Below are 19,038 nucleotides of genomic sequence, written 5' to 3'. Positions count from 1 at the left end.
CACAGCAAGTAAAGGAATGCTGAAGAGACCCTGCGTGTGAGAAAAGATTGAAAACCACTGTTCTACTCTAATATCTGTAGACTTGGATTAATGATACAGAGACAAATTCAAATCCCACGATGGATTCTGAGGAATTTAAGTTCAAATAAATAAACGTGAAGCTTGGCATCAGAAATGGAGAGTACGAGTTTACTAAATTCCAATTGGTTCATTCATGCTCTGAGGGAAGATAACCTACGGTCCCGAGCCCACATGAATGTATGCAACTCCAGGCACAGAATCAGCTCAACAAGGCACTCAGGGCACCAATGTTGATGAATGAATAACAGATTCACAAAAGGCTTAAATGGGATAAAGTGGACAATTGACTGATCAGGTCTGTATTAGTACAAGTACTCTCATCAAGAAATCCAACTAATCCCATTGGTTCCAACCTCACCCATGATCATACATTTTTTTCCTTTTAGTTGCACCTTTGAATCTGCACCCACAACTCTCCTTGGCAGATCCCAACCACTCACTGAGTTGAATAAAAATTCCTCACGTCACTTTTGGCCAGATTACAAATAGCCCTCAATTCCCCTCTTCCAGTTTTGAGCCCCTACATCAAGAACATCTGGAAATGTCCTGGTTACGGTGACTAGGGGAACCTCCTGTGCCATCTCACACAGCTCCACTCCACTTACTTGATGACACCATCCCATCACACACACCCAAGGTCAGAACCAGAATGAAGCTACCTCTACACTGTCCCATCACACACTCCCAGGTTCTGACCCAGAATTAAGCTACCTCCACATTGTCCCATCACACACTCCCAGGGTCAGACACAGAGGGAAGCTACCTCTACACTGTCCCATCACACACTTTCAGAGTCAGACACGGAGTGAAGCTTCCTCCACACTGACCCATCACACACTCCAAGGGTTAGACACAAAGTGAAGCTCCCTCACTGTCCCATCACACACCATCAGGGGCAGATACAGAATAAAGCTCTGATGACACTCCATTCTGAACATCCAGCACCTTCACTTGGATATTATGAGATCCACAACCACATCCAGAGGAGGGGAACACTCATATAAATGTTTAGTTGAGAAGGACTGGTTCCCCTTCTACATCTGCAAATGGGGTTTTATTCAAGGTTCATCTCCACTACTGGGGCTTCTATGGACAACCCTGAATGGTGCAGACAGGCCTAACACAATGGTGTAAGAGCAATTTAGGAGATTAAGCATCTCAGATAGAAGGTGGACTCCTCCTTTCCCTATTTGGGAAAACTATTTAACAAACATGCAGAGTTCCTGTCAAAACATAGTGCTATCTGCCCACAGACCTCAACAAATTTTTTTCAAAATGTCCAATACTCCAGTCTGGGTCACCCAACATTGTGAATTTAGCATGGAGTTTCAGCCAATTCCATTTAGCTCCCAAAAAAGGATTTTGGGTGTAGTTCAAGAGCACATAAAGGAAATAAATCTAGAGACTGCTGCATGGAACTTGTTAGGAGTCATGCAAGCAGGGTCAGCTGAAGTACAGACCAAATCTTCAGACAAATTTCATATGTTTTGGTCGTTTCCCAGAGGCTGATCATGGAAAAAACCTAATTAAAAAGTAGTAAGTTTTATTCAAAAAGCATTCAATATTGGAGCAATGACAGATTTGATCCCAGCATAACAGCTTTGATGAGGTATTAGACATTCACTGCTTGAATGGAAAGTGGGAGCTTGAGTAAAAACAAAGATGCTGGAGGAACTATCGGAGGATGTAATGCACTGAAGTGACAGGAAGCAGACACAAGATTCAAAGACTGAACAACAGGCTTTATTCAGTTTAAAGTCTCTGCTGTGGCTGTGTCCTGCTCCCAAGTGACTGACTGCGAGAGGGGCCGGATGTGGCTTATATCCCGGGTGGCTGATGGACAGCCGACCGGGTGGGATTTGGTCTATTCAGGTCGACTGATTGATAGCCGGCCAGGTGTTGTCTGTCCTCCAGTGATCTTCCTGCAGGTACAGTGGTCCCCCCCTGCAGTAGGCGAGTGGTGTATCACCACAGAGGAAAAGATATACAGTAAAACCTCATTAGAATGCGGTAGTTGGGGTCGAAGATTTCATATCGTGTTACGGCCGAGTCATGGAACAGATGCATATACGTCATGATTCAGGAAGCAGGAAAACAGAACACTGTGACTCAAACCCTATAATATGACCTTTAAGACCTTTAAACTCCACACAGTCCTTTATCCAAAACCCTTGGGGGACAGTGTGTTCTGAATTTCAGATTTTGGAAAGCCAGATTTAAGCCCACCCAATTTGTGCTGCCGTATCCCACACCCTTCCAGTCGCGCTGCCATTTCCCCACTCCTCGCCCGCCCGACTCATGCTGCCGGTCTCCGACTCATGCTGCCGGTCTCCCCCCTCGCCTGCCCGACGCCCGCTGCTGGTCTCCCTCGCTCGCCCGATGCGCACTGCCGATCTCTCGCCCTGCCAGTCTCCCCCCCCCACCCCCCCGCCCAACTCGCGCTGCCGGTCTCCCCCCTCGTGTGCCTGACTCACGCTGCTGGTCTCCCCCCCTCGCCCATCATAAGGATCCATTTTTGAGTTTGTGGCTGTTAGCCACTGTTAGCCTGGATTCCAAAAATCAATGTTTGGGGTCCACAGACACCCTTCCGCGGATTAATGAATCAGGTTCTAATGAGGTTTCACTGTATAACCGGCGTTTCGGGCCGTAGCCCTTCCTCAAGGAGGTATGGCTATTAATGAAGAATGAGTAGTTTAATTCAGTGTAAATCAAAAGGAAGTTACCTTCCATACATAATGATAAGCATCTATGCAAAGGGGTTGGGAAATTTCTCTGTGGGTACTGGAGGCTGAAACTTGCATCACATTTAACAAGTCACTTAACGTGCCACTGGGATTAACAGTCGAGCCATGCTTTCCTGGGTCACCACAAAGCTTAATGCTCTGACAACAGAGCAGGGCAGCAGGGGCTGCTTCAGAGAAGAGCTGTATCTTGCAGACCAATGCTTCACCTAAAGCGATGATGATGGCTCGGAGCTCAGTCATTAAGCCTGTGTAAGTGCAAGCCTGGTCTGCACCTCGACTATGGAGGTTTGGGTGCCTTTTTCTGAAAAAGCCACTTTTTTCAGAAAAGCTAGTTCTCACTGGTGAAACCCAACTCTGTCTTCAATGCAACAAAGTTGCTTCTGGTTCCGAAAGGAAAAAGCAGCTTGAAAAAGTCGACGATGGACCTGGCACAAAATTAATGGTTTACCTGACATTGAGCACAGGGCCAAGCCTTTCTGTTCCTGATGTCTATGCCATACACCATGCCAAATTAAACTAAACCTCTTCAGCCTTGACATGCGTCGATCTAAAAGCTTCTTAAATGTTACTATCATACCTGCTTCCACCACTACCCCTGGCAGACTGTTTCATATCACAAAACTTGCCTTGCACATCTTCCCTCATTTCTCCTTCTTACCTTAAAGCAGTAAACTCTTCCCTTCTATAGACTTCTGTGTCCCTGGGCAGTGGAATTATACCACCAACAAAGTCTCCATGAGGTTGCTATCCACCTGATCTAAGCCAGATATAATCCAGAACACTTCTCTTAAATCTCTTGCAGCCTACTTTTCTGTAAGGAGAACAAACTCAGCTTCTCCATCCTAACTTGACAAAAGATGCATCGCAGAACCATCGCAGCACGACTTTGTGTAAAAACTATATATAAAGCATCAGACATGAAGCTACTCAGAACAACTTAAACACTGCGAATTTAACCACTAACTCACCCCATCCATCAAGAGGAACACAATTATTTTTAAACTCCATGCTGAATCTTCCTGCTTCTGATATGATAGCAATATTGGTTCTGGTGAGATAACAATCTTCTGTCGATTGCATGAGTTCCATTCAATCCCAATGGGAATTTGGCATTTCACAACTGAAGAGGAATGAATGGCCAGTAAACTAATCAAGGGTAAGATAAGTGCATCACAAGATCTGTTGCAAAGAGACCTGTACTAACAGGCAGCTCTTGATCTCTTAAAGGAATCTTCTGGAGGAACCGAAGAGATCGAGCAGCATCAGCGGCAGGGAAATGTTTCGTGTAGAACCCTTCACTGCGATTCATGATCAAGTCCTGATGATTCGAGGGGTTTGGGTTTCAACCAGAAACATTGACACAATTCCTTCTCCCCACATCCTCACTCCAATTCACTGACGAGGTCCTCCGGCAGATTTTTTTGGGTCCAGATTTCAGCATGTGCAGCCTCTTGCCTCTCAATTTCATAATAAACCTGTTCTACCATTTCAGAAAGGGGGATATTTTGACCAAGCAGAGTGAATGTAATTGGTTAATTCTCCTGCTGATCAAGCTTGACAAAAATCCCACTAAAAGCGACTCAAATCTACTTCATGCCCACAATTTTAAAACAATTATCATTCACTCACTGCAACTTTCATGTGACCTTGCCCAACTTTTACTGTGGAAGGTTGCTGCTTCTATGCTCTTTACATTCATGTTTACTGAATAAACCAGTATGTTGGCATTACAGAAAAAGTTGTTGTGAATCATATCCACAACCCTCTTAAGTTTTCTATACACTCCATCAACATCTGACATGGAGTATCAGATTTTTTTTTAAAGCGCATTTTCAGCACAAGTTGAAATTGGATCAGGCTTTGCATTAAACATTGAATTCCCCATGCAAGCACTCTCTTTAGGTCTCCGTGACTGAAGGTGATGAACCACCCAGTGTCATGTCAGCAGTTCACACAAGAGAGAGAACGACAACAATAAGCACCGTTTAAAGCCACCACACAAATCAAAAATCAGTGAAGTACATCACTACAAGCAAGATGTTTCTTTGATGTTGGTTCAAGGAAAATATTGGGCAACTGAACAAAAAAGATTTTCCATCCTGAATGCTTTTGGACATGTTTTCTGGACTTTGGACTGCTGATCACGAAAATTGCCTTAAAATTTCCTTATCATGTACTTCTTTTAAAAAGATAGAACCTATTTTTGTGATTTCCTGTCACATTTCAAGTCCTCTTCAGATCTTGGTGCAGTCAGTGATGAACATGGTGAAAGGTTTCACCAGGGCACTGTGACCATGTAAAAGCAGTATCAGGGCAACTGGAAACCAACAATACTGGGTGATTATTGTTGGACACTGACACAAGAGGCATCAGATGCTGAGTACAAATGAAAATCAGTGGCAAAACATTTTTATGTCAGTTGAACTAACGCAAAGTCCCAGCATCATTATGTAATTAAACCTGCTAAATTCAATAAAGGTCAATGTAATGTTTTTCCAACTTCCTATGTGACACAACAAATCTGAAATTATCATTGTGTTCAGAATGAAGGTGTCCATCATAATCCCCAAATTTTTTCAGGAAGCAAATCTTTTGAAAAAAAATTGTTGTCCAGTGATAATCGAAACAGCACGATGGAATAACAGTTTCTGTATAAGGAGCCTCAGTTAAAGGCCTCATCTATAATACACTGCAGTACTCCCTCAGTAAGCCAATATGTCATTACTCAAATTTCTGGACTGCCCTTAAACAACAACCTTCTGAGTGCAGCTCAAAGGACTGACTTTGGAATAAAAAGGGGTTATTTTGTGAAACTGGCATTAAGGCAGAAGTGGACAGCTGTTGCCTCCTGCTTGCACCAACTAGAGGGCAGCTCCCTCCTGACTGAGGGCAAACTGCCCCTAGAGAGCAAGATAGGCACAATGTCCATTTTAAACTGCTCAAATTTAGGAAGAGCCTCTTTAATTATTCAGGGTTTCACAAATGCATTTGGCAAGGAGATATTGCTGAAGGTTTGGCTGTGTTCTGGCGCACTTATCAACATGTTTAAACCGGTTTGTGGTGGAGGAAACCAGCTGCTCCTCATAAAACACAAATATTAAGAATGGACTTGGACAGCTCTTGCCCTCCTCTTCCTATTCCCAGACTCAAAAAGGCAAGCTTCAGAAATCCACTCTCTCATGAAAGCAGACGCACAGAAACAAGATCCAGGCATTTGGAACTTGAATCCATCTCAGCCACAGCTTGCATCGATACAGCACACTCATTCCGCAATGCCCCAAAGCACCTTGCATGGGACCAATCCGACAAAATCCTACTCTTCACCAGTACCTACCATCAGTGGAATCTTCACACCTCTCAGATTTCCGTCTCCTTCCTAACATTTAGACCCAAACTCAGATTCACATTACCTCATCAGCACACTGATTTTCTTTCCTCTATTAAAAGTGGGGAATAAAAATTTGGCAAGCACCAGGGTGATCTTGGACAGATACCAGGCAGGCGGTCAACCCTTTGTGGCCATTGTACAATGAAGTGAGCAAGAGTTGGTTACTGCCCTTTATTCATTGTGCATTAAAGAACACAATCAGTTCTTATCTGAAGAAAAATATTGCCAGACCTCTAGACGTGCAAGAATGTTCACTTACTGGATGTGTATCTGATTGAAAAAAATTGTTGGCATGGTAACTCAACTGGACCAGCCATACAAGATGGGGATACAAGGGCAGGTCAGAAGCTGGGCATCCTGTGGTGAGTGGCTCATCATCCAGCCGCCTAATGCCTTTCAATCAGCATCAGAGAATTGCAGGCTATTCAACGCACAGAGACAGTGCTGACCAACAACCATTCATTTACACCACATGGGCGTTAGTCCCATATTTTCTCCCCAGATTACAACACTCACCCATACACGAGGGGAAATTTAGAGTGGCCAATTAACTCACTAGTCTGCACGTCTTTGTGACATGGGAGGAAGCTGAAGGTTGGGGATGAAACCAAGTCAGAGACTCTACTAGCTACACACACTCTGCCGAGCTACTCATCAATTGTCACCAAAGCAAAGCCAGGAGTGTAATAGGAATACCTCCCATCTGCTCGGGTGCACATATCTCCAGCCATGCTTGGAAAAGTCGGCACAACCCAGGAAACTTGATTGCACACCACCCGGTACCCAAAAATCATCATTCTTGCATCATGGCTGCAATGTATACAATCTGACTGCATCTCCTAAACCTGTCCTCTCCTCCAAGGGCAGCAGAAACATGGGTACATTATAAGGCCATAAGACATAGGAGTGGAATTAGGCGATTCGGCCCATCAAGTCTTCTCTGCCATTCCATCACGGCTGACTTAACACTCCACTTCAACCCGATTCTCCTACCTTCTCCCTACAACCCTTGATTTCCTTCACTACCACCCATTTTCTAAGTCACACACCATCCATTGCTGTTCCTTCCATCATCATTGCTTCTAAACTCTGGAAACCCCCCCCAGATAACATAATTCAGGAGTACCTTCACACCTCAAGGGCACAGCTCACTCACCAACTTTCAGGGTTGGGCAATAAATGCTGGCTTTGCCCAGATCCCAAAAAATAAAATGAAAAACAACACAAACAAAATACAATAACACACCCATCCCAAGGCATCATGGGACATGGTCTTCAGCAACATTTACGCTCTCTTGCTCACTAGTTGCCAACTCTTTGGTGCTATGCTGGGGTCTACCAGATCAATATTAAAGGTTTACCCTCCAGAACATTGAAGCAAACAACTTCAAAGAAAGTCTGGATAGAACATTAACACAGTATTTACATTTTCTGTTCAATTTGGCTCCTTTAATCAATTTCTTTTTTAAAATTTAGACATACAGCATGGTAACAGGCCCATGAGTCCGTTCACCCCAAATACACACAATTAACCTACAACCCTGTATGTTTTGAAGGGTGAGAGGAAACCTACACAGACACGGGGAGAACGTACAAACTCCCATACAGATAGTGCTGGATTCAAACCCAGGTCATTGGTGCTGTAGTAATGTTGCAATAACCGTATCTGCAAGTTATCAGAGATGTAAAATAAACATTTGGTGGGTTGATGTCTGGATAGAAGACCCTGCCTGAAGCTCAGCTGGAGAAACAGCACAAGCCAACTGAATCCCAACTTGCCTCTGTTTTGACCTGCTTATCCATTCACACATCCTCTGGGCTCTTACCTTCCCAAGTGGGTGGGGGCCATCCACAGTCTTCCCATCATCGTCTGGACCCCAGCTGTGGGAAACAAGAAATGGGGAATGGGTGACAGACACAAAACCACACCATTGGCAAGAAACCGGACAAGGTGGGAACATCAGAATCCAACTTGGCTTACCCAAGTTTAGTAAAAGCACAGAAATGCTGGAGGAACTCAGCAGGTCTCGTTGAGCTCATATGGACACTGTGAGACCTGCTGAGTTCCTCCAGCATTTCTGTGGTTTTAATATAATCGCAGAGTCTGCAGACTTTTGTGTTTCAATTCCCCAAGTCCAGCCCTTACAATTGTCTTCTTAATCAGAAAGGGAACAAAATTCTGAGGTAATTCCCTCACAGATCCCATCTAGCAAAAGGCATCAGCAGCGCGATGTCGGACGCAGTGGCCTCTCCAGGACACCGGTAGTTTCACTTTGTTTTTCTTTTAATTGCAGTTAAATAATTTAATTAAAGTGTTGTAGTGGCGGCTACACTGCTAACTGAAGGATCGCACAACCAGACGGGTTGAGTTTAGTGAGCAAAACTAATTTATTGCAGGCTGCCTGGCTGGTCTTATACTCCCAGCCCGGACCTGACTGAGAACCGCCCTGGGGGGCCCTGATGTCACCAGGGCATCATGTGGGTCACCAATTGCGGGCTTCTGAGCCCAGTGCCGAAGTTGGGAGGAAACTCCCAATTGCGCCATTTTGGCTGGCTGCCCCGCCACGTGCGTGACAAGTGGGGCTGGTTTGCCTGCCTAATGGCGTACGGCCACACAACCCCCCACCCCAGAACCGGCGCCAATGTCCTTTTTTGCCGGCAGCCCCCGTTTCTTAGGTTGGGCCACAACTACTGGCTCGATGGGGTCGAGGTGGGCTGGCTTTAACCTGTCCACTGTAAACAGTTCCCTCTTACTACCGACGTCCAGTGTGAAAGTGGATCCTGAATGCTGGAAGAGTTTGCACGGCCCTTCGTATGGTCTTTCTAGAGATGCTGTGGACGGACCCCGCCTGATAAAAATGTACTCTGCGGAATACAGCTCGCTGGAGATGTAGGAGGCCCATGTGCGGTGTCTGGGCGGCAGTGGGGGTGTGAGGGAGTCCTATTGGGTCTGGAGGCAGGGAAGTAGACCTTGCGGTGACTGCTGGGTGTTGTGAGGTGCGCTGACGAACTCACCGGGTAGGGCTAGCGGTGCATCGTAGACCAGTTCAGCTGATGACGCCTGTAGGTTTTCTTTGGGTGTCAGGAGCATCCAAGGCAGCTCGTCCACCCAGTCAGAGCCGGTGAGGTGGGCCATCAGTGCCAACTTAAAGTGGCGGTGCAATCGCTCGACTAGCCCATTGGCCTGAGGGTGATAGGCTGTGGTGTGATGTAGCTTGATCCCCAGCATGTTGCGAGCTGTGCCCAGAGCGCAGAGGTGAACTGGGCGCCCTGATTGCTGGTGAGGTGGTTCAGGATGCCAAAAGCACTCGGGAGCAGGAGTCCATGGAGGCGTCCAGCATCGAGTGGTGCGGTCTAGCACAGATAAATGGTAATGGTTACCTTGGGAAATGGGTAAGGGTCCGATGATGTCCACATGTATGTGGCTGAACCGTTCCCGGACGTGTTCAAAATCTTGTACGGGTATTCTGGTGTGCCTGTGCACCTTGGAAAGCTGGCAATGGGTGCAGGTTCTGGCCCAGTCCGCAATCTGCTTCCGAAGCCCATTCCAGACGAAACGTTCTGCCACCATACGGACCATGGACCTGATGAAAGGGTGGGAAAGGTCATGGATATGGTGGAAGACTTGCCTGCGCCACTGCTGGGGAACCACTGGACACAGGGTACCCATGCAGACATCGCACAGGACGGTGCACTCACCGAGAAGAGTCAGGAGGTCCTGGAACTGCAGGCCCGTGATGGCAGTCCTGAAAGCCCTCGTCTCCTCATCGGAATTCTGGTCCCAGGTGAGCTGGTTGAAGTTGAGGCCGGTGTCAGCGCACAAATGGCCAGTTGTGAGAGTGCGTTGGTGACCACGTTGTCTTTCCCCGCCTTGTGCCGAATGTCGATGGTGAACCCCGACATGAAGGAGAGGTGACGCTGCTAGCGGGCTGACGAGGGATCTCTTACCATAGCGAGCGCCTGAGTGAGGAGCTTGTGGTCGGTAAAAATGGTGAAAGGCCTCCCCTTCAAGAAATAGTGGAAATGACGCACTGCCAGGTACATGCCCAGCAACTCATGATTAAAAGCCCTATTCTTCCGCTCTGGCAGGCGAAGAAGTCGGCTAAAGAATGCCAGTGGTTTCCACTGTCCATTCACCTGCTGCTCCAGGATGGCGCCGATGGCTGTGGCAGAGGCATCGACGGAGAGCGCCATATGCAGGTCGGTGCGTGGGTGGACGAGCAGGGTAGCCTTCGCGAGGGCATCTTTCATGACTTTGAATGCCCTGCTGGCCTATAGTCCAGGCGAGTGTCTTGTCTCTGGCTGCGATGAGGGCGAAGAGCAGCTGCATGATGCGCGCAGCACCTGGAATGAAGTGGTTATAGAAATTGACCATACCCACGAACTCCTGTAGCCCCTTGAGGTTGTCCAGGCATGGGAACTCCCTGACTGCAGCGACTTTCATAGTGGCAGGTATAGCTCCTTCAGCTGGGATGATATGGCCCAGGAAATCCATGGACTCTTTCCCGAACTGGCATTTGGCCGGATTGATCGTTAGGCCGAGGTTGGCCAGTCGGGAGAAGAGGGTGCGCAGGTGAGACTTGTGTTGTGCCTGGTCTCTGCTGGTGACAAGAATGTCGTCCAGATAAATAAATACAAAATTCAAATCCCTGCCCACTGTGTCCATGAGGTGCTGGAAGGTCTGGGCGGCGTTCTTGAGCCCGAACGGCATGCATAGAGACTCGAACAAGCCGAAAGGGGTGAGGATGGCCATTTTGGGTATGTCCTCAGAGTGCACCAGGATCTGGTGATACCCACGCACCAGGTCGACCTTGGAGAATACCTTTGTGCCATGCAGGTTGGCCGTAAAGTCCTGGATGTGAGGGATCGGGTAACAGTCAGGTACTGTCGCGTCGTTAAGCCATCGATAATCTCTGCAGAGGTGCCAGCTGCTGGAGGCTTTCTGGACCAGGTGGAATGGTGAGGCCCAAGGACTGTTGGAGCGTCGAATGATCTCCAGCTCCTGCAGATGAGAGAACTCTTCTTTCGCTATCTGGAGCTTATCTGGCGTGAGCTGGTGTGCCTTGGCATGGACCGGCGGGCCTTGGGTAGGGATGTAATGAAATACCCCGTGGCGTAGTGAGGCGGCGGAGAACTGCAGCCTGAGGAGGGTCGGGAACTCATCCTTGGGCGTGTTGACCGTGGCCATCTGCGGCTGCTCTGTGGGGGAGGCATTGAGGCGAACAGATTGGAAGGTACGGGCATCTTCCAGTCGCCTACCTCGAATGTCGACCAGGAGTCCATGGGCAAGGAGGAAGTCGACACCCAGGATGGGCGTTGGGAGGGACAAAATGGTGAACCTCCATGAGAACGTCCGCTGGCCGATCTGGAAGTGAACAGTCTTGTCTCCATACGTTCGGATCTCCATTGAATTAGCTGCATGGAGGGGAGGTTCTCGAGGCCGGTTCCAGGACTCACTGTGGCTGAAATGATGCTGATTTGGGCCCCGGTCTCGACGAGGAAGCATCGGCCACTAACTGAATCCCGCAGTTAGAGAAGGCTGTGTTGTTGACCAGCCGCCGCAGCCATTAATAGCGGCTGGCCTGCTCATTTCCCTGGAATGAGCATGGCTGACGACACTTCCAAGCCTTGGCTCCCTAGCTGTGGTGGAAGGAGAGGCCTGAAGTGGATGGCTTGCTTCTGGCTATGCTCTTTGAGGCCCCCGCAGGGGCTGGGTGTTCCACCGCAGCGCTAGAGGAGGGCTTGGCGTATTCATGCCTGTGACTCGTAACCTGCTGAGCCCTCAGGAATCGTTCGAGCCATAGCTCCTGAGCCTTTTGAGTGACCTTCCTCGAGTCAATTAAGCTCTCCTGGGACAGCAATGGCCGGTTGTCTTCAGGCAAATGGTCGAGGAAGATGCGCTTGAAGAGTGGGCAGTTGGTGTGATCGCCAATGAGCACGAGCATCTCGTTCATCAACTCGGTTGGAGTTCTGTCCCCCAAGGCATCGAGGCACAGCATCTGAGCGGCATGCTGGCGCTTGGAGAGGCAGAGGGAGTCGGTGAGCACCCGCTTGATGGTCCCGTACTTATCTTCCACGATGGATGAGGTGCAGCACTCGTTTGGCAGTGGCCTGGTCCAGGGCGGCGACCACATGGTAGAACTTGGTCGAATCTGATGAAATCTGGCGGAGGTGAAACAGCTTCTGCGTGGCTGAACCAAATCTCCCGCTCCTAAATCCAGAAGTCAGGAAGCTTGATGGCTATAGCGTTGATCAAAGGGTCATTCATGTCGGGTTCAAATATGTTTGAACCTGTCGGGGTCATCAATTGTAGCAGTGGCTACACTACTAACTGAAGGATCGCACAACCAGATGGGTTGAGCTCAGTGAGCAAAACTGATTTATTGCAGGCTGCCTGGCTGGTCTTATACTCCCAGCCTGGACCTGGCTGAGAACCGCGCTGGGGAGCCCTGACGTCTCCGGGGTCTCACATGGGTCACCAAGCGCAGGCTTCTGAGCCCGGTGCCGAGGTCGGGAGGAAATCCCCGAACATCATTTTGGCCACTGCCCTATCGCGTGCGTGACAAGCAGAGCCGATTCGCCTGCCTAATGGCGTACCTCCACAATGTTATATAATTTTAGTTTATAAAGTCATGACTACAGTTTAAAATACTTCAAGTTAGTTAGAAATGTAGCAACTCACCTCTGGGAAGACCTCCAAGTCAAGTTACGCGACCACGGGCTATTGCGGGGACTAGGCCATACAGCCTTGGGATCACGGGGAAGGAAGCCATGTGCGAGGTGGAGAAAGTGCAGTAAGCAAGCAGGGGTCTGTGCTAGAGGCTGAGAGCAAACCCCTGCCACCCAGCTCTCCCATCCATTCTGCTCGCCAGCATCTGCTCCCTGGTGAACACAATGGATGACAGAGGGCCACGTGTGCGAGTACAGGGACTGCTGTCCTTTGGTCTTCACTGAAACATAGCTCAGCGACAGGGTCCCAGACACTGTCATTCAGCTGGACGGGCTCACCTTATTTCGGACCGACAGAGATGCTGCTCTGTGTGGAACAGCCCATGGCGGTGTCATTTGCGTTTACATCAACACGGAATGGTGTAAGGGTTCAGTATGAGTCTCCGGTCACTGCTCAAGGCTGGTGGAATTTGTGATTGTCAGATGCAGACCAATTTATCTACCACGGGAATTCACCACAGTCCTCATAGTAGGTGTGTACATCCCCCCATTACAAACACTAAGGAGGCGATCTGGGAACTGTACGAGGCAATGAACGAACTGCAGGCCATACACCCTGACGGAGTGATCATCATTGCTGGGGACTTCAATCAGGCAAACTTCAAGTCAGGTGTCATGGTCGTTCCACCTGTATCTGGACTTTGCTACGAGAGGGGTGAACATGTTGGACCTTGTGAACACAAACATCTCTGACACATATTGGGTGAAGCCCCAACCCCTCCTCGGATACTCAGACAACATCTCAGTACTGCTAATCCTAGCTCATAGATGCTCCAGACCAGTCCTGAAGCAGATTAAAACCTGGCCAGCCGAGGCCATTCAAGCACTTCAAAACTACTTTGAGCTCACTGACTGCCACATGTTCAAAGAAGCAGCAACTGTTGGTGACTGCATAAATCTGGAGTATACGGCAACAGTGACCAGCTCCATTAGTAAGTGCACTGATGACGTCACTGTCCCCAAGTCCATCACAACTTGCCCTAATCAGAAGCCATGGATGACTGCGGAGCTGTGGGTGCTGCTCAGAAAGCAAGACCCAAACTGTCTAAGACCATCAGGGAGGCAAAGCATGCGCAGTCCCAGTGCATTCAGTCACTTCCTGGACAGCAAGCACAGACGACGCACGTGAAGGGGATCCAAGATACCACAAACTACAAGACTACACCCTCTGTCTGTGCTGGTGATTCCTCCCTCCCAGATGAACTAAACAAATTCTTCGCATGGTTTGAGGCAAAAAACAATGTGGCAGTGGAGAAGAGCACCCCTCCTCCAAACAATCAGGTGCTGTGCCTTACAGTGGCCAATGTTATGAGACAACTAGGCAAAGTTAAACCAAGGAAAGCTGTTGGAACGGATAACATTCCGGGCAGAGTGCTCAGGGTTTGTGCGACACAGCAAGCAGATGTTCTCACTGACATCTTTAACATCTCCCTGGGTAGCGCTGTGGTCCCTACTTGCTTCAAAGCCGCCACCATTGTCCCTGTGCCAAAGAAGCCATCTGTGTCCTGCATTAATGATTATCGCTCTGTCGCACTCATGTCCATCATCATGAATTGCTTGTCATGGGGCACATCAGGCAACTGCTGCCCCCCTCATTGGACCCCCTGCAGTTTACATACAGATCCAACCGCTCCACAGACAATGCTATTGCCACCACCCTTCATCTAGCCCTCGCCCACTTGGAAAATAAAACTCATATGCTCAAATGCTGTTTATTGACTTCAGTTTGGCATTCAACATGATCATACCCAAGTACCTGATAAGGTAGTTGGGCCTGCTGGGTCTAAACACCTCCCTCTATAAATAGATTCTCAGCTTCCTGACAGGGAGACCTCAGGTGGTCTGGATCAGAAACAGCACCTCCAAGACCATCATACTGAGCACGGGGACTCCCCAGGGCAGCGTGCTCGATTCACTGCTGTTCATTCTGCTGACCCACAATTGTTTAGCCGAACACAGCTCGAACCACATCATCAAGTTCACTGACAACAAGACAGTGGTGGCCCTTATCAGTAAGAATGAGGAGGCAGCGTATAGAGACGAAGTGCAGACACTAACGGGCTGGTGCAGAGACTAACAGGCTGGTGCAGAGCAAACAACTTGTATCTGAACGTTTTTTAAAAATAATGGTTTTTGACTTTAGGAGGGCCTGGGGAGATCACGGTTCCCTGACCATTGACGCCTCTACCATTGAGGTCGTCAAGAGTATCGTTCCTTAGAAAATGGGAAAAAAAAGGGATTAAAAGAATAGAAAATTGTTTTTCAGGAAGTAGATTCTTATCCTTTGAACAAATGAGAGATAAGTACAATATAACGGGAGACACAGCGCTGGCATATTACCAACTGAGATCCTACTTGAAAGATAAATTAGGAAGCAACTTGAGTTTACCAGAGGGAAGTAACCTTGAATATGTGATTACAGATACAATGTTAATCAAAAGATTTATAAAAAATATGTATATTAAACTGCAAGAAAAGGAAAATGAGGAAACAAATGGTAAAACTAAACAAAAATGGGAACAAGATTTAAATATAAAGATAAAAAAGGAAACATGGGAGAAGTTATGCTCTGGAACGATGAGAAATACAATAAATACGAGGCTGCGTATGATACAATATAATTGGTTACACAGACTATACATTACACCGCAAAAGTTAAATAAATGGGACCCAACAGTATCTGATAGATGTTTTCGATGTAAAAAAGAAAGGGGAACAACAATTCATGCAATCTGGACATGTGAGAGAGTAGAAAAATTTTGGGATGATCTCAATCAGATATTAAATAAAATAACAGAAAACAATATACCAAAGAATCCAGAGATCTTTCTCCTAAGTAACATAAAAAATAAAGAATTTGGAATTGACTTGGAGGATGCACAAAAAAGATTTGTTAAGATAGCCCTAGCTGTAGCAAAAAAATGTATTATGTCAACCTGGAAATTGGAAGATAATTTGAAAATACAACAATGGTATATAGAAATGAATAAATGTATTCCATTAGAAAAAATAACATATAGTTTAAGAAATAATATTGAAATATTCGAACAAGTATGGGAGCCTTACATTAAATACAATAGCGAAAACCTACCGGGAACAAACATTACCTAAGTTGATGGAAGGAGAAGAGAAGAAAAAAATGGACTCAGTAGAATTTCTGGTGTATTTTTGTTGAATGACAACATTGTCTAACTGAATTAATGCAACCTAGATTGTATAACTAAAATGGATGAGAGGGGGGAGGGATGGGGGGGTGGCTTGGGAGGAGGGAGGGGGGAGGGAGAAAAAGTCACTGTAAATGTGTGGAAAAGAAAAAGTGTATATCATGGCTATTGTGATTTATGGTGTGAAAAATAAAAAATTTAAAAAAAAAAAAAAAAAAAAAAAAAAAAAAAAAAAAAAAGAGTATCGTTCCTTGGAGTGCATCTGGCAGAGAATCTCACCTGGTCCCTTAACACCAGCTCCATAGCCAAGAAAGTCCAGCAGCGCCTCTGCTTCCTGTGAAAGCTGAGGAAAGTTCATCTCCCACCCTCCATCCTCACTAAATTCTACAGAGGATGTATCGAGAGCATCCTGAGCAACTGCATCACTATCTGGTTTGGAAGCTGTCACACTTCGGACCACAAGATCCTGCAGAGGATAGTGAAGTCAGCGGAAAAGACCATTGGGGAACTTCTTCCTATCATGAAGGACACCTACAGCACTTGATGCAGGCAGAAAGCAATAAATATTGTGAAAGACACCGCACATCCCCCATGTAAACTGTTCTCCCTTCTGCCATCTGGAAGGAGGTACTGAAGCAGTCGGGCCCTTATGTTCAAAGTGGGAAACTAATTTTTTTCCCCACACCATCAGGCACCTGAACTACCATTATTGATGTGGATAGTGCACCATAGACTTTCAGTGTATACACCTTAATATTTTCATGTGTTAACTGCTTTCCTAACTTGTATCTATGTAAATATGCTCTGTGGTCCTGGAGAAACGCTACTTCATCCTACCATGTGAGCATGCCATGAACGATACAGAAAGGTGATTTGGCATCAGGAATTCAACTTTTTTTACAAATAGGAAAACTGGGCAAAGTAATGGGAAAGGTGACCAAGATGGCTTCCGAAATAATATCAGGATATTATTTGACGGACTGGGGGTGTTATTTCTCTCCAAGTATTAATCATTTGCCTCAAACACACCTTTTCAATTTGTGGGAGAGGAAAAGCGTGGTTTAAATTTGATCATCCCAAGACTAGACTTGCACACTTCATGAAGGCCAGAAGACTTTTTTTTGATCTCCTGGTTGCAATCCAATCCTCCTTCTGGAAGTTTATTTTTGTGGACAAATCAGGTAGGACACCTCCAGCCAATATTAAACTGGTTGGGTGATAGTGAAGGGTGTCAACTTCAATGACAGTCAAAATGTCAATGGCCCAGATCAGAAGATGAGGGACAGATTTTGTTTTGCTTTTTGATAATGGCCTCACCCTAAGTATTTAGTCAGAACCCTTATAAAATTACTTACAGAAAATGAACTGGCCAGGCTCCAGACAGAACATGTATAACCAAACCCAATGCACTGGAGGAACTCAGCAGGCCAAGCAGCATCTGTTATGTATAGCAAACGACAAGTTCCAGCAAATTGCTTAAACTGGAACGCCCTTATAGTTAAACCAAGGATGACATAACCCGCATAGCAAAAGCTTCCTTTCATGGCCCTAAATTGCCCCCAAGAGATGCTTGCAGGAAATTGAGCTTTGAAGTGGAATTTCTATAACAATGTAGGAAGTCTGACAGTTAACATTTGGAGAGCAAGCTCCCCCTGTTGGTGATATCACAGAGGCTCAATGGTTAAACAGGCCAGGCATGCATTGCCTTGTAGAATGCAATTCAACAATGGAGTTTGGGACAATTCTGGAAGGCAAATGTAGATTGCAGCATTTCCTGCTCATCCTGTGCATCAAGGCCAGTCTGGTTGGAAGTCTGGAGGAGACAGGTTGTGTTGGAGTGAGAGGTGTGGAGAAAAGGCTTGAAACAATGGCCAACCAAGATTCCTTTATTGACATATAATAAAACAAGTGTAATATTACACAAAATTTGCATTAGATTTCAGATTTATTGTTAGAGGACATACATGACATCACATACAACCCTGAGACTCAATTTTCTGTGGGCGAGGCAGAATTACCACTTTGGTAGTGCAAAAAACTGTACATAGCATATACATGAAAACAAAGAACTGTAAACAGATAATGAATGTAAACAAACTGACTGTGCAATAGAGAGAATTTTTAAAAAATCAATAAAGTGCACAAGTAAGAGTCTTTAAACGAGTCCCTGATTGAGTTTGTTGTTGAGGAGTAGCAGCTGTTCCTGAACCTGGTGGTGCGAGTCTTGTGGCACCTAGACCTCTTTCCTGATGGCAGCAGCGAGAGCAGAGCGTGTTCTGGGTAGTTTGGATCCTTGATGATTGCTGCTGCTCTCCAACAGCATCATTCCCAATAGTGGTGAGGGTTTTGCCTGTGATGTCTTGGGCTGTGTCCACTACATTTTAGAGGCCTTTACGCTCAGAGGTAATAGTCTGCCATAAGGTCAGCAGATTAGCCATCAGCAAAAATTGCCAGGCACCTCTTCCCGTCAGAGAAAAAGAAGCAAAAGAGAGTCCCCCAAAAGTCACTAAGTATCCGTGCATTCACCTCCAATACTCCCACATTCTCAACAGACACACAGACTTCAGACCAAACCATTGGAAATCTAATCTCCAGATCCAATCCTCTGACACAATCAGGAAGCCTCAATGCCCTTGGCACCCTCTTGCAACCCAGATTTAATAACTAGTACTCCTTCAGCCAGTATCGAGCAAGTCTGCAGCAGTCCACAGTCTGGTGTGTCCTTTGACTCGTGTCTGCACTGGGATACATTCTGTCTCCGCTTTAGGATAACAGTCGTTTTCCTCACTTCTTCGCTGTGGGGTTGGAAAGGGGAAGGCAATAGATCCTCCACCCAGGCTGGAATCACCGACAGTGACACCTGCAGCTCAGGTTCAACGCTGGAAACAACAGGAGGCCGTGCAGCGGCATCAGAGGTCAAGGGATTTACAGA

The 19,038-nt window shown here is 46.8% G+C and overlaps 1 protein-coding gene across 10 annotated transcripts in view; it reads right to left on the bottom strand.

The window, feature by feature from the left end:
• Window positions 1–19,038, bottom strand: part of LOC138741221 (proprotein convertase subtilisin/kexin type 7-like) — a 212,016-nt gene that overhangs the window by 167,551 nt on the left and 25,427 nt on the right. For all 10 annotated transcript variants that reach the window (XR_011343405.1, XR_011343402.1, XR_011343403.1 and 7 more), the window contains exon 6: window positions 8,040–8,094. Coding sequence is in view for 6 of the 10 variants with exons in the window: in XM_069894960.1 (XP_069751061.1) it covers window positions 8,040–8,094 (55 nt within the window). In the remaining 4 variants the exon portion in view is untranslated. The remainder of the gene's footprint in view (window positions 1–8,039; window positions 8,095–19,038) is intronic.

The sequence above is a fragment of the Narcine bancroftii genome, chromosome 8 (genome assembly GCF_036971445.1).
Source record: "Narcine bancroftii isolate sNarBan1 chromosome 8, sNarBan1.hap1, whole genome shotgun sequence".
NCBI classification, from domain to species: Eukaryota; Metazoa; Chordata; class Chondrichthyes; order Torpediniformes; family Narcinidae; genus Narcine; species Narcine bancroftii.
Note: the sequence above shows the minus strand (reverse complement) of the source record. Positions and strands in the feature narration are given on the sequence as shown.